Source organism: Eleutherodactylus coqui, chromosome 4 (genome assembly GCF_035609145.1).
Source record: "Eleutherodactylus coqui strain aEleCoq1 chromosome 4, aEleCoq1.hap1, whole genome shotgun sequence".
NCBI classification, from domain to species: Eukaryota; Metazoa; Chordata; class Amphibia; order Anura; family Eleutherodactylidae; genus Eleutherodactylus; species Eleutherodactylus coqui.
The window spans coordinates 31,655,582-31,677,831 of record NC_089840.1 but is presented as its reverse complement, the minus strand read 5'-3'; the positions used below and the strand labels follow the sequence as shown (position 1 = coordinate 31,677,831).

The 22,250-nt window shown below is 45.5% G+C and overlaps 1 protein-coding gene across 6 annotated transcripts in view; it reads right to left on the bottom strand.

The window, feature by feature from the left end:
• The window catches only part of ST3GAL6 (ST3 beta-galactoside alpha-2,3-sialyltransferase 6), a 139,850-nt gene that overhangs the window by 37,948 nt on the left and 79,652 nt on the right, over nucleotides 1-22,250 (bottom strand). For 5 of the 6 annotated variants that reach the window (XM_066599166.1, XM_066599165.1, XM_066599162.1 and 2 more), the window contains 3 exons: nucleotides 14,172-14,271; nucleotides 9,888-9,962; nucleotides 4,273-4,338 (listed from right to left, as the gene is read on the bottom strand). In XM_066599166.1, coding sequence (XP_066455263.1) covers nucleotides 4,273-4,338; nucleotides 9,888-9,962; nucleotides 14,172-14,271 — 241 coding nt within the window. The remainder of the gene's footprint in view (nucleotides 1-4,272; nucleotides 4,339-9,887; nucleotides 9,963-14,171; nucleotides 14,272-22,250) is intronic. The other variant, XM_066599167.1, reaches the window with a different exon arrangement.

Genomic DNA, 22,250 nt, shown 5'->3' with positions numbered 1-22,250 from the left:
CAAAAATAAGGGAGCAGGATCGCCTCTTCTTTGTGTGTGCTTCCTAGAGAACACACATAACAGCAGTCTCCACCAAACAGCTTAGAGACAACTGAAAATTAGAGATGGAGGGGAAAACTGGTGAAGAATGCAAGAAATAAGTCCTATAAATTGCCAGAGTGTTATTCCTCTTCTACACTCATGGCAGCTCACTCTTAAAAATCACCTAAAAGTGCCAGTATGAGTTATATAGTCTAATTACACAATGAATACACTTTCTTTACCAAAGACTGCACAACAACCTCAGCTACAGGCAAGTAAACTGGGTGTTTTATTACACTTGCTGGCACTACACAGGTTTCATGTAAGGTTTTTATCATGTACATCTTTGCGATTAAACCGGCAATCCATACTTCACCTATCCAATCCTCAACTACTATTTTTTAGCCATCCCAAAGAATACCGTATGCACCATAATGGTGAAGCAAATTCTGCCAATTATATGAAATAAGAATCAATCCTTTAGAAAACAGGTCTCTCAAGCCATTATGCTGGTTGGTACGGTACCCGTGTACGGATTGTATCATTGTTTATTGATTATTGGGCCGACTCTGACTTATTAGGTGAAATTTCAGGCTAGAACTTGTTAGCAATATAGACATTATATGATCAGCCTTTGTTACCAATCGGTAACCCTCTGACTCATGGTCTTATTTGCACTTTACCCACTCCAAAGTTTGCTTACTTTTTATGTGTATGGCTTTCCATTTACTTGTATTTTATGACGTAACTTAAAAAGATTTGCCGAGTTTTTGATATTTTTGTGGCACATACATTTTAGGTGTTGCCTTTTTGACCATACTATAGTATACCGTACTGTACTTGACTGTACATATATTAGAGGACGATCTGCTTTTATTTTTATGGGTGTTTCAAAGCCAAACTAATTTACATAATGAAAAAGGCAAAACCAAAAATACAAAGGAGAGCAACGCCACCCTGTAATTGTAAAGCCTCAACAGAAGAGCTTACTGTACATCAGTGGAACGTACAATTACCGCTTCAACATTTCTAAAGCAATAATAGAGCAAAGCAAAATCTGCAAGAGATAATGAACCCTTCCATTATGTCAAAGGGTTCGTTATCTAAGGATCCTCCCAATTACGACATTCCCAGGTGGTGGCATTAGGAGGATTTTAGGTTGAATGTTTTTGAGGTTTCCTTTGTCAGTACAGAGGGGTAATACGCTTACAGATCTGCAAAACTTTGCAGCAGCAATGGTTCAAGTGCACAACAAAGCTGTGGGGCTCTCTGTATACCGCTATATGGGGGAGTAGACAGTACCTCCGTAATAGCGCATAACACAAAAGGGACAGAATCAGCCCAGATCACCAGATACCTGAGCAGGTTTGGCACTTTGAAGTTGTTTGGATTTCCTTGAAGACAAATCAAAAACATCTAACATGTTTGTTGTAAGAAGTTCAGGCTGACAGTATATTGACAGTATATATGACAGTATATTGCATAGGCTCTAGTGTAATGGCCAACCCATGTCTCTACCCATAGGTTCCGGTGGAGACATATTGCACTAGTACCTAATGTATGTGGATGGGGTTTATCGAAACACCGTCTTGTACATGGCAGAAAAATCCTAGCAGTAATCAGAGCAGGCTGCAGAAGTCTGCCGTACTTTAATGCCCTTTAACTAAAGGGTTAACTTATTGCAATAATTGCAAAACAATAAAAACAGGGAAAGTGGCCTTAATATACCGAGATCACCTACTTACCAAATAGCAGCTGGCAGGAGACCAGGAGAGGACAGTGAAATAACAGCGTTCATAAAGTTGACGGGAATTCAACATGTAATTTACAACGAATTGAGCACAAAGAAAAAAAGATAAAATTGGAAACCGCTGCCAAAACCTAGACCAGTCTGAGAAGTCAGGGATGGGAGAGATACCGACGGGCTACCAGTCACAATACAGAGAGCTGTGCAGAATACACCAGGCCAGCAGTAATGAAGGCCTCCTGTAGTCACGCAATAACCGTGGGCCTTGGTAATGAGCCCAGCAACTAAAAGAAGCTTCCGATCCGCAGGGGCCAATAATCTTGCAGAACGATTTCACCACCTAGTGGAATCTACGCCACGACAAATTGCTGCAGTTCCACAGGCCAAAGGAGGTCCAACGCGCTATCTAATAAAATGGTCACCTGGATAACACAGTATCCACCATTCATGATAGGTGATGCTTGCAAGCTCACCTCCTCCCCTCCCTGCACAGGTCACAGAGGATGTCCACAACACTCTCTCATAGGTCAGTAAGTTTATTTTCTTATGCCCATGTGCTTCCTGTAAAGCTGCAGCTCAGAGCGATAACATTACATCTTGCAAGTAAGCAAACCTCTTTTACTGATGCACCAAGTACATTTTGTAACGTTAGATAAGGACGCAGCGGGCGGCTGATCCCCTTCCTACAGGACCGGCTTTCTATCCGTTTTATCATAAACAAACTTTTTAATCACTCGGCACCTATTCATCGCTGCTGCCTCACTCAACAAGACGCTGAACTGCTGATTTGCTGATTCTAGGTTTCCATTTCCTCAGAAACACAGATTACCAGGAACCGAACAAAATAAGCCAACCTAGCAAATCGCTGAAGGAAAGACTATAGGATGTAAGATGATAGCAATCGCTGAAGAAGAGGAAGGACTGCTGGATGAGGAGTGACAGCCATCGTGCGGACTGCAGCAGGAGTAAACACAGCCGTGGCGGGGACCAGGAAAAAAGTTTTATGACCTATACGGGGTGGAGCAAAAAGACGGATCCGGCGCTATATCTCATACTGATGACCTATATTGAAATAACAGTAGCTTGCTTCAATAGGAAGGCATGGATGCGCCAAGGATGGCATGGCGCACGAGATTCTAGGGGGCCACGGAACACAGATTTCAGTTTTCTGTTGTGGCCCCTGTAGGAGATGGAGAGTAAAACCCAACTGCAGAGTTGAAGAGCAGCATGTAAGAAGCAGAAATCTGCTTTCCGTGTCTATGTCCCGCGGGACCGCTGCTACGACTGAAGTGAGGAAAGTGTTCTCGAGGGGCCTGTAATGATAGGGACGGATCATCCAGGAGGTCATCCGCACGAGATTCAGACACCGATCCACATTGAGAGTCCCCGGCAGCTCCATGCATGTATGGTAGCATAAGGAGCCCACTTTGCATGCCCACACTCCGGGTTATGCCGGGGTCGCCTTTTCAGAATTGGTGGGGTCCCCATGGTTGGACCCCCAATCAATCAGCACATTATCATCTATTCACAGGATAGATGATAACTCTCTGTGGTATGCATAGTGTACCAGAAACCAGCATGGAGCCGCCCTCACCTGGTGTCCGAAGGAGCCGCTCGTCCTGGCACTACACACCATGTAGTACCACACTGTACTGTAGAGAGGCGCTACTACACGGCTAATCAGTGCATGCGCTCCAGTAATACAAGGGGTTTACCAGTGAAATATGCATTGCAATTGACTGGATTTTCCAGTCAGTCCCACATGCAGCAGACTGGCAGTGTCTGTGGTATTGTATGTTTAATGGGCTTCAAGTTACAAAGATCCAGGAAAGAAGGAGTATTGTATGCGGAGGCCATTGTAGATTGTGGGACCATTGTATATAGTTGCTTGTTCTTTACTGTAGAGCAACATCCCACTATTAAAAGGTGCAGAGTGAAGTGAATGGGTGCCGTTTGGTTTCCATAAACCTGCAGACTATCTATCTAGTTTCATATGGACAGAGGGCGGCTAAGCAGATGGCAGGTACTAAAAAAAAAGGTATATTTACACAGGCAGATTCCGGGCAACTCTCGGCCCGTGGACCCACGACGGGGATTGACGAGAAGTCCTTCAGTAGTCACTAGTCATTCTATTTCATCTCACTGAAAAGGAACGACAGCTGAGCAGCTTCTCGCCGGTGTAAACAGGAGGCGCTCAAACTATGAGCAGCTCCTACCGTATTTACTGCGAACAGAGGCGGGCGAGTTGGAACGTTCCCCTGCCGCTCCACCTACATTCACTTCAACGACTATTCGTAAAGCAAAGTTGAATTTAGTCTTGGTCAAGTTGCAAACAGCCATTGCATGCTGGGAGTTGTAGTTTTACAACAGCTGGAGAGGCACAGGTTTCGGTCGTCCCCGTTAAGATGATGAAGGGTTGTTGGGCCATTCATAAACGCCAGGGAGACATAAGCAACAACCGTCCGATCACAAGACCCCCACTGATTCCTACAATGACGACTTACTTCAAAAGGAGGTGAAACTTTTCATTGTAACAAGACTTGTATTCTTTGATGGGGTCTGTGGGTAACCTGGAAAGAAGAACAGACACTGTGAAGACATGAAGGACACTAATTATGACTAACATCTAAACATGACCTATACCGGTGGCTATCGATCCGAAGAAAATGTAAAATACCAAGAAGGATCCACCGCTCCCTACATTTGTGGGATGAACAGCCGTGATAAAAGGAGAGTTATAACCATCTCTAATCAACTTTACAGAATTACCATAGGAACTATAAAGGTGTTTTCAGGGCAAATACTATTGATGACTTATGCTCAGGATAGGTCATCAATATTGGATTGCTTTGGGTCCACCACTCAGGGAAAGCGGGCACCTCCAATTAGTGTCACAGCAGTTAGCTCCAGTCCTGTGTAGTGGCCGATGCTGGTAATTGCAGGCACAGCCATCATTAAAATCTATGGGAACTGTGTCTGCAGTTACGAGCACCAGCCACTACACAGTGGTCAAAATTGCTTTCACTCGGTACCCCTATGTGTTCTGGCACTAAGAGCAAGCGACTGATCGGCTGAGATCCTCAGCGGTGGACCCGGATGATTAACTATGGATGACTTATCCAAAGGATAAGTCAATAATAGTATTTGCCTAGAAAACCACTCTAAGTATAAACCATCACCGCAATGTGACTATACAGATGTAGCAAAGTTTAACTTGACTTTTTTTAAAAAAAACATTAGAGGGGTTGTCCCGCGGCAGCAAGTGGGTCTATACACTTCTGTATGGCCATAATAATGCACTTTGTAATGTACATTGTGCATTAATTATGAGCCATACAGAAGTTATAAAAAGTTTTTCACTTACCTGCTCCGCTGCTGGCGTCCTCGTCTCCATGGAGCCCGCCTAATTTTCGCCGTCTAAAATGGTCGAATGGCCAAATTAGACGCGCTTGCGCAGTCCGGGTCTTCTGCTTTCTTCAATGGGGCTCCGTGTAGCTCCGCCCCATCACGTGCCGATTCCAGCCAATCAGGAGGCTGGAATCGGCAATGGACCGCACAGAAGAGCTGCGGTCCACAGAGGAAGAGGATCCCGGCGGCCATCTTCAGCCGGTAAGTATAGAAGTCACCGGAGCGCGGGAATTAAGGTAAGCGCTGAGCTTTTTTTCTTTTACGTCCCTGCATCGGGGTTGTCTCGCGCCGAACGGGGGGGGGGGGGGGGGGGGGTTGAAAAAAAAAAAACCCCTGTGTCGGCGCGGGACAACCCCTTTAAGATAATTTTCTTTATCAGTTGATTTCCCCCTTCAATAGCTTTTCATTGGCTTGTCACAGAAAGTCATCCCATTCAAGTGAACAAGTTATCATCCAAAATGCAGCCCAAAAAGGGTACCGGGACAAGTACTGCCCATCAGGTTGTATTGTCAGTACATAGCGACACTGCAACCGGACCACAGCCCCATCAGTCCCACCTTAAAGCAGTTGTCGAGAGAGGCACATAGCCAACAGGGTTGTTAATCTGGGCCTTGGAGTCGGGTTGGAACTCTAAAAACATTGATCAAGGGATTATTCTGACTGCCATTATGGAGTCGGGAAGGAATTTGTTTCCCCCAATGCGCTAAATTGGCTTCTGCCTCATTGGAGTTTTTTTGCCTACACGGCCCGGTCATCTGCCCAATAATCGAGCCACGTGAAGGTGCCAGCGATCAACCAACGATCGAGCAAACACTCATTGGTCAGCTGATCCCATCTTTTATGCAGCATATCTTCCTATGTGAACAGGGGGATATGCCGCCAACAATGATGCAGCTCTACGGAGGATGAATGATCTTATGACCGATGGTTTGTGCGAACGATAAGTTGCTCCGTGTAAAAGAAGCCCAAGTTAAACTTTGCTATATCAATACTCTAACAGATCCCTCTTTTCCTTCTTCTCATCTTCGCTTTCTCACATGTGACCAAAAAGAGGTTAATAAATGCATAAATACAGTATAACCACCACCAACAAGCAGAATAGACATAGTAGTGACAGATACAGGGGAGAGCCTTGCCCAAACAAGCTTACAGTTTAAAGGATTAGGGATCGGTACATTGGACGATTTTGTGCTTGGAGAGTAGACTTGCACCCAATGTTTTATGGTGGTGAATTCTAGAAGAGGGAAGACACACAGAAGACGTCTTGGAGAAGAGCACAAGAGGAAAAAAATTGAGAAAAAGAGAAGGTTATGTGTGGTGAAGAGGATGCGTTTGGGATGCTATCTGGTTATGAATTAGGAGGGAGGAGAGCGACAGGGAGGAAAGTTGAAGACTTGGATTGTGTCCATGGAGAGTTTGAGGAAAAGACAATTTATAAATAATCTGGAGTTCTGGAAACTGAGAAAAAAAAGTGCAAAGGAGGCTGTCTGTATACAAATACTACTAAGTATATGATGAGAAGAGTAGATGAGAGAGGCCAAGACTCGATGGGGAAGACGAGGGTCTAAGGACAGAATGAGTTACAGTATAACAGAGATGGTGAGAAGTTGAGGTGGGGTGGAACGGAGACACTAAATGTCTGGCCAAGAATGAGGAAATTCGGGAGAGCAAGGAGTCTGTAGGAATCTGCAATGTCTACAGCGGAGGTCATGGAGAAGTATGCAGTGGTATCTTGGAAAGGTAGAACGTCTTCAGATTGCTAGGGTCAAGCTGAAATACAACCACCGATTAGTAAGAATGAAAAGCTGGAAAGTTAAGACTGGAGCTGAGAAACCTGGAGATTAAAGGGGTCACCCAAGGACAAAAATTATTCTTCAAAGCTGCTCAGCCTGCTGTAAGCAAAAATAAAAGTAAAAGCCACCATACTCCCCCCTCACCCGCTCCCATTCAGTCAGCGCCCGGTCCCCTGCTGGTCATCATCTCTAGCTACAGCCATGCATTCCCTGACACCAGGGACCTATGACCACTGCAGCCAATCATCAGCTGACTTCGGCTGCAGCAGCCATACGCCCCTATGTTGGGGTATCATCACTGCTGCAACCAGAGGTGAAGACCAGCGGGTGCCGACAGATCAGGAACAGCAGGGGATTAGGTAAGGAAAATACTTCTTATTTTTTGGTTTCATACCAGCTTGAAAGTGGGATGAAGACCAAAAGAAGCTCTGCACCTAAACCAATTACTGCATTATTACACTGACCACCACTCAGGAACTATGGAGCAAATGGTCTGTAAACATAATATAATTTACTCTATGCTCTTAATGGTATGGAATGTAATCCGATTTCTCCCGCCATACTTGGAGGATATAAATACATTTGGGCATAACAATTATTGTATTTTGGTGAACGGTCATTCTGCTCGGCATCCGTCCGTCACACTAGCGCAGCCGAATTCAGCTGGTCACCGTCTGTGTTAAAACAATGTCGATGCTCTATGTTCCAAATTTTCATTGAAAGAGACAAAATCATCAAAAAAATCAGTAATCCTTTCTATTTACTTATTTGCTTTAAAACACAAATCAAAAAGTCTGAGAGATCATAGAAAAAATTAATGTTATCTTCTAAAGGTCGGCATTCTCAAAGGAAACAAAAGAAAAGTACGGATAAAAATCTTAAAGTATCTGAGCTTGAGAGGAGGATATCCGGTATATAGGTCAGTACTGATGGGTATATAGACAGCAGATATCCGGTATATAAGTCAGTACTGATGGGTATATAGTCAGCAGCTATCCGGTGTATAAATCAGCACTAATGGGTATATAGACAGCAGATATCTGGTATATAAGTCAGCACTAATGGGTATATAGACAGCAGATATCCGGTGTATAAATCAGCACTAATGGGTATATAGACAGCAGATATCTGGTATATAAGTCAGCACTAATGGGTATATAGACAGCAGATATCCGGTGTATAAATCAGCACTAATGGGTATATAGACAGCAGATATCCAGTATATCAGTTAGTACTGATGGGTATATAGACAGCAGATATCTAGTATATAAGTCAGTACTGACTTATATACATAGACAGCAGATATCCGGTATATAAGTCAGTACTGATGGGTATATAGACAGCAGATATCGGTATATAAGTTAGTACCGATGGGTATATAGACAACAGATATCCGGTATATAAGTTAGTACCGATGGGTATATAGACAGCAGATATCGGTATATAGACAGCAGATATCCGGTATATAAGTTAGTACCGATGGGTATATAGACAGCAGATATCCGGTTTACATATCAGCACTGACCAGTACATAGACAGCATGCAGAGGGTTTCATTTGTGAGTAAATCAGAAGTTCTGGCAATAAATTTGCTACCTGAAGCGGTTCCAGCTCTGAGTGATTGATGATCCATCCCAAGGACAGGTCATCACTAGCCGACTTGTTGAGCGTTTGCTTCCCAGAACTCCTGCCAATCAGCTGTTTGCCAGGACATAGCGTCAGTGAATGGGGCCAGAAATTCACAGCTCCGTACACTTTGCAGCGCGGCCAAGAGTGGTATTAAATTCAATGAAAGTTGTGCCTGCAATACCACAGCGGCCCACTGCAAAGTGTACGGAGCTGTCTGATCTTTGCTCCGTACACTGACACAGCAGCCCAGTAAACAGCTAATTGAGTGAGGACCTTCCGATCAGCTACTGATGACCTATCCGGAGGACAATCCCTTTAAATGATTCCAATTGAAAAATGATGCTTAGTCTGATCAAACGGAGAAATGTAATAATGATGAAAGATACGGATTACATACAGAATGGTGAGTGAGGCAGAAGTCTATAAAAATGGAGGAATGAGTGAAATAATAAAAAGGAAAAAAATGTTGTAATTACTACTGTACGAATGAAAAAGCAAATAATCATCCTTAGGGCTCATTCACGTAATTATGCAGTATATTAAGTGCGTAATAGACGGGGAATACAACCCTTTGATTTCAATGGGTTCATTCACAGCTGTCCATTTTGCACATGAATTTTGGTTGCATGAAGAGTGCAGCGTGTCCCATCTTGGTGTGTATTACGCACCGAAATCAAGGGGCGTGTACGTAAATATGCAGGAAACGTGTATTTACACAAAGTCAATGGGATTACATGCGTTTTTTTCCCCCCACGTGCAAAAAAAACTGCCATCAGGCAGAAACACGCGGGGGATCCGTGTATTTGGTCCACGAATATGCTGCATATTCACAGACTAAAAAGGCCGTGTAAATGAGCCCTAAAAGAGGGTTTTCAGCCTTAAACTACTAATAGCCTGTGAGTAGAATAGGCCGTCAATAGTAAATTGACAGGGGTTTACCACATGTAACCCCTACTAATCAGCTGCAGGCCAGGCCAAAGCACTCATGCATGGAGACGATTTCTGAAGACAGCTCCGTTCTCACTGCGATGGCCAGGCTCGGTATTACAGGCCAAGTTCTCACTAAAGTGAATACCGAGCCGGGCCAACAGCTGATCGCTGGAGGTCCTGGGCGTTGGATCTCCGCTGATCTACTATTCTTGTCCCTTCTTGAGGACAGGCCAGCAGTAGTTTAAAGCTGAACATCCCCCTTAAATAATGTATTCATTCACAGTTACATATTATAAAGAATAGAAGGGAGGGGGTTTTGGACTATCAGAGCATTTTGATAAGTGATCTCATTTAATATACCTTAGTGAATATTTCAGAGATTCTGCAGTCGATGGTTTGAGTGTGGTGAGGGGTTCTTGTTGAGTCACAATGGACCTGCCCATATAGAAATGTCATAAGCGACACAATTGAGACAAAAAACAGTTTTCGTAGTATGTGGTCACAAGTAAATAACTATCACAGATACATGAATTATTACACCTCCGGACGGAGAGGTGTGCAGCCATGTCTTCTATCATAGGTTGTATCGAAGCGGCAATCGTCTTACTAGGAAGCCGAGATATGGGGAGGTATTGGACAGGTCGGAGTGCACGGAGAAACAATGACGCTTTAAAGGGTAATTTCCATTGAGCAAGTTCTCTACTATCCATAGGATAGGGATTAATTCGCTGATCGGTGGGACCACCCTCATCCTGAGATTTCAGCCATAGCAAGTCCCAAAGTGTGGGCAAAGGAGACGATGCATGTGCACCTCGGCACTTGTAATGGGAGTGCAGGAGATAAGTGACCTCCAGTGAAGTGAACGGGGTGGAGGTATGAATTTGGCCTCCTTTGCCCCCATTTCAATGGGACAAGTGTCAGGTGCTTAAAGCAATCTTCCAGGCCTGGACAAACAAAGATGGCTGCACAAGCTTCCGTGACTTCCAGATACACACTGTGCACTGGTATCCTATTAGTCAGAGGGCTCTTTTACATGGGCCGACAGTCTTTTGGATGACTGTACGAGCGCCGATGTCACCGCTAAGATAGTCGGCGCTTGTGCAGAGCATTCAAACTGAAGGTCCTGCCAGCGGCTCGCTGGCTTCTCGCTCAGCGCTTCACCCTCCAATCGGAAGCACTGAGTGGGAAGCTTTTAGACGAGATGAGAAGCCAGCGAGCGTTACCAAGGTTTTTTAAGTGGACTGAAAAGTCAGCTTAAACAACGGCGAACGAAAAATGAGCGTTTTTTTTTTTTGCTTCACATTGAACGATTATTGCTGACTATCGCTAATCATTGTGTGTAAATGGGCCTCAAGTCACTGCATGCTGCTTTAATTAACCAGTGCTGGCCAGTTAGAGCGGCATGTAGTGTCTCAGACTACTGATGCTAACCATTGCACGGTGAAGTAGTCAAAAAAAGCAGTGCGGCCATATTGGTTTATTTGTCCAAGCCTGGAGGATTGCTTTAAGCACCAAACAATCATCCCATGTAAAAGGACTGGAGATGAGCGAGCATACTTGCTAAGGGCAATTTCTCGAGCGAGCATTGCCCTTAGCGAGTACCTGCCCGCTCGAGAGAAAAGGTTCGGCTGCCGGCACGGGTGACAGGTGAGTTGTGGCAGTCTCCCCTCTGTCCCTCCCTGCTCTCCCCCGCCGCCGGCAGCCAATCCTTTTCTCTCGAGCGGGCAGGTACCCGCTAAGGGTAATGCTCGCTCAAGCAATTGCCCTTAGCGAGTATGCTCGCTCATCACTAAAAAGGACCTTTAGACTTACCGATGCATACTACTACACAGCGTGCATCCGGTCGTCAGAGAAGCCATGCAGCCATCTTTGTTTGTCCAGAACCGGGAGTCGCTTTAAGGACTCAAGTAGTAGACTTTTCGGACCAATTAGATGTTTGATGGGGTTGTCACCAGAGATAGTAGTCACTGGTTTTGTGTCTCCAACAGCCCCTCATACCTCAGTTTCCAGTTATTCCAAGAGCTAATGATGCAAGTAGGACGTCCTTTTCTTCGGTGAATCTCTGATTTCCACATATGGAAGTTGCAGAAGTACAATGAAGCAACGCTGCAGCTCAAGTGATTTGGGGGAGCTTATGTGTCACAAAAGCAAATACCCTTCTCACATCTAAGTTTACATCTAGTCCGGGATTAATTCTACACTGCGAGAACACGTCAGCTATAAAAAATAGTACATCAATGAGAGCCAAAAACACAAATGGTCACAGATCATAAATGGTAGAAAAGAATCCCTATAGAACAACAATGTATTTTCTGCTGACACCATTCTCGGAGGATTTAATAGGCATCTGTGATCCGTCGCCGCTGCCCATGCCTACGGGCTCCGCTCCCATTCATCTTGGTTTACAGAAGGCTTGTGCATAAAAACAGAGTAAGGAGAAACCAAAACGCAGTTAGATAACCCGGCGAGTTCAGACACAGACTGTGTTACTAGGCACTTAATAACCTTACAACCCAAAACACAGGGACTTCCCAGCAACGTCGCTGCGGCCGCTCACAAGGCGAGTCAGATACAATTAACCTATTTGTTCAAATGAACACACCAAGAAAATGACTGAGCCCGAGGGTATGTCTGATGCCCTATCAGCTCCTGGGCATCAGGGTGCAACGTAACGCCAAGCAAGCAGGTAGAAGGAAGATATACGCTTGCTCAAATAACATAAGGGATGTCATTTAACCCCTTGAAGTTTTATATGTTTTTTCGTCCTCTCCTTCTAAGAGATATAAAATGTGTTCATATTTCTGTCGACATCTCTGCACGAGGGCTCGTTTATTGCGCGGCAAGATGTATTTTTTAATGGCGCCATTTAAAGCACCATTTCATGTACTAAAAACATTTTAAATGTGCTTAGTAGGGCGAAATAAAAAAATTGCAATTGTGCCATTTTAGGGGAGGATTAGTTTATACAGTTTTCACAGTGCATTAAAAATGACATGTGCGTTGTACTCTGCGGGTCGGCACAATTATGCCGATATCAGGTTTATAAACCTTTTTTTTTTTATTGCTTTCAGCCGCCATATTCCGAGGCACATAACCTTTTTATGTTTTCATCACTGGGGCTGTGAGAAGACTTGTATTTTCTTTGCTGGGCACGCCGTAGTTTTTATTAATATCATTTCGAGGTACATATATCTTTTTGATCACTTTTCATTCAAATGTTTTGGGAGACGGCGGTAACTAAAATAGTGCAATAGTCTAATAATTCGGAGCGAACGTTTTTAGATGAGGTTTGGGTTTTTAGGGGTAAAACAGGAAAAAGGGTTATTTTAAACTTTTAATATTTTGCTTTTTTTTTTTTCAACATTTTAGACATCCCCATGGGGCTTGAACTTGCTTTCACTTGTACTATATACTGTAATACTTCAGTATTGCAGTATATAGTACTTTTTATTTTGCCTATTAAGCCTTGGTACAGGCAGGGCTTAAAGGGAACCTGTAACCTGCATAAAGCACCATAAACTAAGTTACGGTGCTGTTAGGGCAGGTGACAGGGAGTTGGGTGATGTATTTCTTATACCCACTCGCTTCCTGCCTGTAAAGTCTGTGTGCCAGTCTAAAGTCTGACCCTTTCAGAGTCCCGTGCATGTACTCTCCTATGCAAATCAATGGAAGAGCCCACGCACAGGACTCTGAAAGAGAGTTGGATTTTCGCCCGGAGCACAGACTTTACAGGCAGGCACCACTGGAACCAAGTAGCGAGCGAGTATAAGAGATGTACTGCCCGGATTACCTGCAGTAATAGCTTATACTGCTTTAGGCAATTGACAGATACCTTTTTAATAGGCATCCATGCATGGCAGCCGTCAGTCTCCAGGCTGCCATACTATTCAAATGGCACCCCATGATAGCATCCTGGGAAGTGGAGACCCACAGTGATCGCTAGAAAAAGCCGCTAAGGCACTTGTCTGAGCGCCATCACTGCACTCTACCTGAAAAAGGAGCCATTGACTGTTTTATCAAGTCCATCCTCAGCTGGCGAGCAGAGAGTGTCATTCATCTGCTTCGTTCTAGCAATCGCTGGGGGTCTCAGCAATCAAGACTTATGACATGTCCCTATAATACATCAAAAGTTTTACAAAAGCGCAGTCACACTTGAAGTGCCTAAAGATGTCAGAATGGAAGACGACTGAAGGACGTACATGTGCTCCATGGGATCAGTTTTGCACAATGTTTTTCTGTCTTGCGTGATATGTGATATATCACATAAAAGTGATATATCTGAACTCATCCTCAGACCAGTAAATGTCTGATTGGAGAGGCCCTTGTGCGATGAAGTATGAACGGAGAGGCGTCTTGCTTGGCCACGATTCCCACCTCTATTTTCCCTCTCCACCTGGTTCCTCTGGATAGGCTATGGTCCCATAGGCTATAAATGTCTACAATAGTAACACCTCTATAAATAATTGCATCTCACAGGGGAGGAAGGGATAAGTAAATATTTAGAACAACAATGGGTGACAAGATAAAGATAAGAGGCGACACCCCGGTCTGTGTGAAGCTCTTCTGTAGACATAGAGATTACACAATGTAGCATAAATGATACAATTGCATCCTGGAAAGAAGTAACAAAGAGATCAGACTTACGTGGAGATGGTTTTCTTTTGGACAAATATGTGGAGCATGAAATGGAGCAAAGCCGCGAATATTATTCCAACAAAGAGGAACTTTCTCATGACTAAAAAACCTAAAAAAAAACAGAAAAGAACAAGAGCGACGTGTTAGATGGCAAAGAAGACAAACCTCCCTCTAAAACGTGCGGTCACCCTTACTCCAAGGCTAAAGCGTGCTGGACATCAGGGTTATTGGTCGGGGTATAGTAAAGCTCAGGGACTGTCCATCACAGAGACCTGATCGGGAAGTGTCCGCACCATCGTAAACATTCACACAACGGGACTATGGTGGGATGGCACAGTCCCCGGTGGATCATGGTGATGATGTTAAAGGGCACACAGCTGGAGATACGCATGGTCATAAAAAACAGATAACAGTAACTAAATCAGTATTTGCATCCACAGGGTGTGCCAACTCTAGGACCCTGATCTATTCAGACACTGAGGACTGTGGAACCTGTATTAACCTAATTAAATCACCTGCGTCTACTATTAAACTCAATGGAGGGTTGGCAGGCTTATGTATAGAGGCATTAAGATGTCATCCAGGAAGGCCGAATCCTTACTGGGATCTGCAGCATCGAAACCGCCACTTACCGTCCAGTTTCAAAAACGTTCCACGTGGTAACGACTCTCTCTGTGCCTGTAATGTCATAAAGGTGGTTTGGCTCATTTGAATAACTAAGCTATCCCACTACTCGACTAAGGCCGATGCAGAGATAGGGAAGGGCTGGATTAAAGGGGTTGTATCAAGATTACAGGTTATTAGCTATCCAGAGAACTGGAGTCTCGTGCCCCGTTCTCCTTACTGCGGGGTTAATGCCCCCCCCCCCCCCCCACAGTGAGGAGGAGACTGAATGGAGCGCTGGTCGTTCAAGCCGGCTGATGCTTCATTCATTTTCAATGTAAGTGCGGAGTTAACCAAGCGGCAAGCACTTGGGTATTTCCATCAACCCACTTGAAATTAATGGAGCGCCATCCGTGCATGTTTGGCCACTGCTCCACCCATTCTGAGGTCAATGAGGGGAAAGAAGTGACCTCCATAGTGACAGGCAGAGAGGGAGACAGGAGCCCTGTTTTCGAGACCAGTCAGGATCTCAGCGGTGATAGCCTCATCATTCAGCAAGTTATTCCCTATCTTGGGGAAAAGGAATAACTTGCAATCTTGGCAGAACCCCTTTAACCATTTCCAATCCACTATCTGACGTCTTCCTATATTCTGACTGAAGCTTGTCAATGTCAGAAGACGCCCGACAGGGTATTCTTACCGTCTATTGCCAGCCACTCCACTGTCAGAGCCTCTCTGGTGCACACACACTACTGGCTTTAGCCAGCAGATGGCACCATTGTATAACAGTAAAAAGAGAAAGCCTTTTAGTAAACCCTGAATCCAAAATTGGATTTGAAAGGGTTAAGGGGAGTTGAAAATCCAGTCCTCTGGAATGATATAAAGGCACAGAGAGTGTCCACATGAAATGACCCAGTGTTGGACCAGACTGAAAGGGCAGGTTCTGATCCCGGTAAGGATTTAACCTCCATGGACAACCCCTTCAAAGAGAATTTCCATCTTAGACATTCTGGCTTATCCACAGGATATTCCATAAATGTCCCATAGATGCTGGTCCCACCTCTGTCAAGAATGTGGTTTTCCTCGTTCACTCAAGCGAACAAAAGACCCTGTTCTTAAAGAGACGGTCACCATCTTTATGCACCCCTTTCAGCACAAGGTTGTGGCAGGTACCCTTATCAGTGATATGTCCACTATGTGGATCTGTGCAGTAGTTTTGGAGAAGCTTGCATTTCATAAGTGACAGCACACGCATAGAGGAGTACTTGAAGTAGTCCTTGATGTTCATTAGCTGCAGGCTAGCACCATCCACCCCGCCCTCCACCCACTGACTAACTGCTCTCTGCCCATTACGGCACATAGAAAGAGAGCTGCGAATCACTGGCTGGAGGGTCAGGATTTTTGGAAAGTAGAACTGCAGACTGTGACCTGGCGCATTGATGACCCTTGGTCATGAAAGGGTTGACGCAGGTGCAGTCCCAGAAGTCGGATCTGAATCTATCAGCCATAAATGTCTGAGATGAGAATACGCCTGTACGGATATTGTGTGAATATGCTACAGACAGGGCTGTGGAGCTGGGAGTCAGTTTTGGGTGGAGCTGGTAGGAATGTGCGAACTTCGGCTGCACAATAAAAATATTAAAGATCACATTAATAAGTATTAGGCCTGATGTCACCGTTTCCCCGCAGTAAGGGTTATTGCTGATAATTATACATTAGACGTTTATGAGGGCGTGGGAGCATGGAAAAACAGAGTAGGGATTGTAGTTGGAAGTTTTGGCGCACGGACATCTCACAACCGGCTATAAATCTCTGATGTAATTAAAGGGCGTTAAACTTCAACTCGTGGAGCAAAACACGCGGGAAATAACGACAACGACTACCTTATCACCAACGTAGAAGTGACAGGTGCAGCCACATTCTGGGGACAAGTGGTCCCACAAATGGTGAAACTTTCTCCATTTTTCTAAACTTGTTTTTAATTTCTGATTGTTCTGGTTGTATTCTATTGTCTGCACATGTCACTATGGGGGCGGTCATATTGCCGAGCTGCAGATAACAGCACTTGAAGAGATGCTTTACAGCAGCCTTATAGGCCCCAGACACAATGCACAGGAGCGGATCCACTGACTTGGATGGAAGACTGTTAGGGGCATGCTGTATGTCCTGCGCAGAGAGGGGGAGGAGGTGAGCTGTGACCATCCCCTACTGACATCCATGGAAGAGTGTTGAAGGTATGCTCAGTGACCTGTGTACAGAGGAGGACTAGGTGAGCCGTGACCATCCCCTATTGATTTCTATGGGAGAGTTTTGTGGATATGCTCTGTGACCTGTGCAGAGATTGGGAGTTATATGAATTGTATATCCAGATTTATTTATATAACGTCCAGAAGAGAAAAAAAAACAAAAAAAAACAAACAATCGCGCCTCCAGAAGAAGTAGTTGTTTTGCTGCAAATCTCGTCCTGCGGTTCCATCTCAGGCAGATATGCAGATGATTATAGTTGTGGTGATTAGATGAATGGTATTGTCCCTGTAAGTGGTTCCCCCTTGGCCTCTAAGAGGCTCTCGGAGGCTCCTTGTGTGTAGTGACCTCTTCTTCCGCTTGTGTAGAGCTTGTTGACCACTAGACGCCTCTACGGCGCAGAGAAGAGAGTTCACCCGATTACCAGAGTCCGAGAGGGGCGCGAGAAGCTGGATGGTCGTCGCAGAGAATTGGCGCCACCGACTTTTCTGACCAGACTGTTAGGAGGTGTTGGGACTAGTGGATGGGGGCACACAAGGTGACCGGGCTCAGGACGCCCCCTACAGACCACAACTAGAGAGGAGCGTCTAACAAGCACCAGCAACTCCAACTGCAAGAGGCGGCTGCTTAGGTGCTCTGAAGGGACTCCCAGTGGTCTGCGACAAGAGCCACAATGGCCTCTTCGTGGCATTATATGCAATTTTTTTTAAATTACTAATTCGTGACGCCAATGCTACATCAGCGCAAGAATGTTAAATGTGATGCAATTAAGAAATCCCAAGAACCAGGGTATAAAACGTAATAACTTTATTTTGCATTTCCTTGTTGCTGTCAGCAGTGATCATATATCAGTGGACACATACAAGCCTTTCAGTAAAAGTGGTTATTCGCTTTACATGTTAGGAGTGTCATTACCAGGAATAATGTACATGGGATCCTATAGGTTACAGACAGAGATGAGACTCGGGGTAACATATGGCGGTGCTGTTAGTTCTCCTTGGGCCGGTTTAATGGCTCTTCAGTGGTGTAAACTGTGGGCAGTATACACCTTAGTTTTGGCCCAGAGTATGAGGGTATTCCGTGGCTCTGGGGTCCGCAGTTATAACTCTGCTCTGTATTTGGAGCTTTCTCCTCACGGTAAAATGTATACTTTACCTCTCGTGTTTCGGCCACCTTGCAGGGGCTCTCCTGTGACAGGCCGCAACCCTCTTCTGGATCCAACAACTCTTCTGGCAGCTCCCTGACTGTAATGCTGATAGGGATCTTGCTTCTCCCGGTAATCCTAACTCACTCTCTATACACACTAACACTGTCCCTCTCTCTCTCTGATGGACGCCTGAAGATATTTACTATCCAACTCTCTCACTTTTCCGACTAACTCCTCTCAACTACACACATGGTCACACTGACTAACTATATGGTTCACTTGTTTAACATTCGACCTACTGTCAAACGCTACGCACCTTACTGTTCTGATCTGACTGCAATCTCCCTGACTGACGATCTTCTCACTATTACTATGACATGACTGCTCTCCTACCACTCTCTCTTCATTCCCACTGTCACACATTCCACTGGCGCACAGATAATCAGATTTCAATCTGACGGCAACCAATTAAAATTAACTGTCCACCCGACAGATAATTAATAGCTCTGCCGTAGGGCAACTTAAGTAGAGGTTAACTTCTGCTGGTTATACATGAACTGAGCACCACCATTTAAAGGCAAGGCACTTTTGTAGGACCCATTCTGGCCACTACACAACTATTTAGTTGTCCGCCATTCAGAGACAGGTGGCACCATCACTACAGGCTTTACAGGCGCATGGCTGAAGGACATTTGGTTTTATGAACCCCATTACATGTACGGCTTTTAACACCCAACGTGTTCTCAGTTTCCAGTGGTATCGTGAACAATGAAACTGGATGCTACGGTGGAACCGCTAATAGAAAGCAGGTTTCATCACCAACACAGAAGGGGGTTCTTTACTGTAAGAGCAGTGAGACTGTGAAACTCTCTGCCTGAGGACGTGTTGATGGCAAAAATCCGTAAAGGGGTTTAAGAGGGGACTGTACGTCTTTTTAGAGCGCTATGATATTACAGGATATAGACATTAGGTGACCAGCGGGGTTGTTGATCCGGGTCTTGGAGTCAGGTAGGAACTCAAACATTGATCCAGGGATTATTCTGACTGCCATTATGGAGTCGGGAAGGAATTTTTTCCTCCAAAAGAAGCTAAATTTGCATCTGCCTTTTGGGGGGATTTTTTGCCTTCCTCTGGATCAACAAAGGGGGAGGGGGGTGTAGTGCAGAAACAGGCTGAACCAGATGGACATTGTTATCATTCGGCCTAGCATACTGTTACTATGTGGTGGCCTCCATATAGTGGATTCTATACAGTTTAGATTACGCCCATCCTTATAGCTTTTGCGTCAAATCATTTCTGCTTCCAGACATGGATGCATTGACGCTTAAAAGGAACTGTCCAGTTGTGAACTATTGATAGCGTATCCATAGATTAGGCCATTAAATCAGCGGAGGTCTGCCGTCTGGAATTCTTGCTGATCAGCTGTTGCCCAGACCATGAGGCACTGCACTGTTCTCTGTAGACAGCTTTGTTCTCATTGCACTGGCCAGGCTTGATATTGCAGGCAGAGTTGCCACTGAAGTGAATAGAAACACTGCGTGTAATACCAAGTCTTGCCACTGCAGTGGGAGCGGAGCAGTCTACTTCCTGCAGAAATCAACTCCGTGCATAAAGAACACCAGCCTGGCGAACAGCTGATCATTGGGGGTCTCAGGTGGTAGGATAGGTTATCATTAGTCTACAACTGGACAGCCCCTTTGAACCATCTGTGTTACCCCGTAGATGTATCTACATGAGACTTTCCTAATAGCTTTGTTGCAATTGCAAAATTTGCAGAAGAAGCAACAAAAAATAGTGTAATGTAGCGAAACCCAAATATGAAGGCTGTGAGCTGCTGTAATAGATGTAGAACGTTACCGCGGTCCGTCCAGATTACCAATGGGTTGCTCATAACAAAATGTCACAATCTACATATTTCCTCTGCAGACATCTGAGTGTCCAAAAGTGCTATTTTGCCACAATTTTGCAGTATAGTAGCAATAAACTGCAATCTGACGGTACAGCGTGCATAACGTAAGCCTGTAACAGCCGCGCTGCAGAGTCCTTAGGGGAAAGCCTTGACAGGTGCGATGAGCTGCGGCTGCACATCTGTTGCTTCCCTTTTCCCAAACTACAAAGAGCCACTTGACACGTTGTAGATACAACAATCAAAAGATGCTTTGTGTCAATGTACGCCATGCAAACAATGAGTAATAGACGGATTGTAGGAGACATGAATAGAGCAGGAATCAATACAGAGAGAGAGATGAGAATACCTCAATGTAACGGCCGGCATGTCAGGACGCCTAAAGAGGTGTGCTCCCCCCCCCCCCCCCAAAGACTTCCATCCCCCATTTACAGGATATCTTCTATAGCTACCTGCCATGTAGGAGAGCTGTATACAGCACAGTATACGGCTTACTGTATATACTATAGGCGCTCGGCGCTCCCAGGTTAATAAATAGGTGGTTGTATTTTTAGTTCCTTTGCATCTTAGTATTTTAATTTTGTTCAATAAGTTAAATTTTAATAAGGGTTTTTAACTGGTGGGGTTTATATTGAAGCTCTGCACCATTCACTATAATAGGGCTACGCTGCAATACCCCACACAACCTATGGAAAGGTGTGGCGCTGTTTTGGAGGAAAGCAGCCATGTTTTTCTAATCCCAGGTGAAGAAAGCACTGACAGCCGAAGAACTCAGGAGAAGCGCTGTGCCTTCTGAAATCGGTTGTGGGGATGGATGGTGCAATTTTTTACTCTGTTTGGCCGCCTGCACACGAGCGGGTCGGATCCGGCAGCGAGAATTCTCGCCGCGGGACCCGACCCGAGAGCCTGCAGGGACGAGCGCGTACTCTCCCGCGCCTAGCGGCCCCAGCTCTTTCATGTGCCGGCTGCAGCGCAGCCGGCGCATGCACAGACCGGAGCCGGCGGCCAGGTGAGTGCGTGCCCCGCACAAAAATAGGACATGTCGCGGTTTGTTTGCCGCGCGAGATTTTGCGCGGCCAAACCGCGGCCGTCTGCATAGGAGTGCGTATTGTAATGCACTTCTATGCAAACTTGCAGTGGCGGAAATCCCGCGGGAAATCCCGCGGCGGGATTTCCGCCCGTGTGCAGGCGGCCTTTTGGACGCAGAAATGCTGCGCAATTTGCTGCAGAAGTTTCGCTGTGAATATTCCACAGCATTTCTGTTAAGGTAGACAGATCCTTAGTTTGGGCGCTGATGATGTCCGTGTTCACGTCGGGAGACCAATGGGGTGAGCATCATCTGCCAAAGCTGTGGAGCGGCACACTGTCCCCACTGCTTGTGTGATGGTCTGTGGAGCCAGTCGGTCACCCCCTAGTAGTGGTACAAGGGACAATGACGGCTCAGGACATGCCTGTATCACATCTTGTATCCAAGCAAGAGGCGGTACGACAGGGTACTAGAGCCTCCATGCCCTCCCATATCACATCTTGTATCCAGGCTAGAGGCGGTACAACAGGATACTAGAGCCTCCATGCCCGCCTGTATCACATCTTGTATCCAGGCTAGAGGCGGTACAACAGGATACTAGAGCCTCCATACCCGCCCGTATCATATCTTGTATCCAAGCAAGAGGCAGTACAGCAAGGTACAAGAGCCTCCATGCCCGCCCGTATCACATCGTGTATCCAACCTATAGGCGGTACAACAGGATACTAAAGCCTCCATGCCCACCCGTATCACATCTTGTATCCAAGCTAGAGGTGGTACAACAGGGTACTAGAGCCTCCATGCCTGCCCATATCACATCTTGTATCCAAGCTAGAAGCTGTAAAACAGGGTACTAGAGCCTCCAAGCCTGCCTGTATCACATCTTGTATCCAAGCTAGAGGCGGTACAACAGGGTACTATAGCCTCCATGCCCACCCGTATCACATCTTGTATCCAAGCTAGAGACGGTACAACAGGGTGCTAGAGCCTCCATGCCCACCCATATCACATCTTGTATCTAAGCTAGAGGCGGTACAACAGGATACTAGAGCCTCCATGCCCGCCCGTATCACATCTTGTATCCAGGCTAGAGGCGGTACAACAGGATACTAGAGCCTCCATGCCTGTCTGTATCACATCTTGTATCCAGGCTAGAGGCAG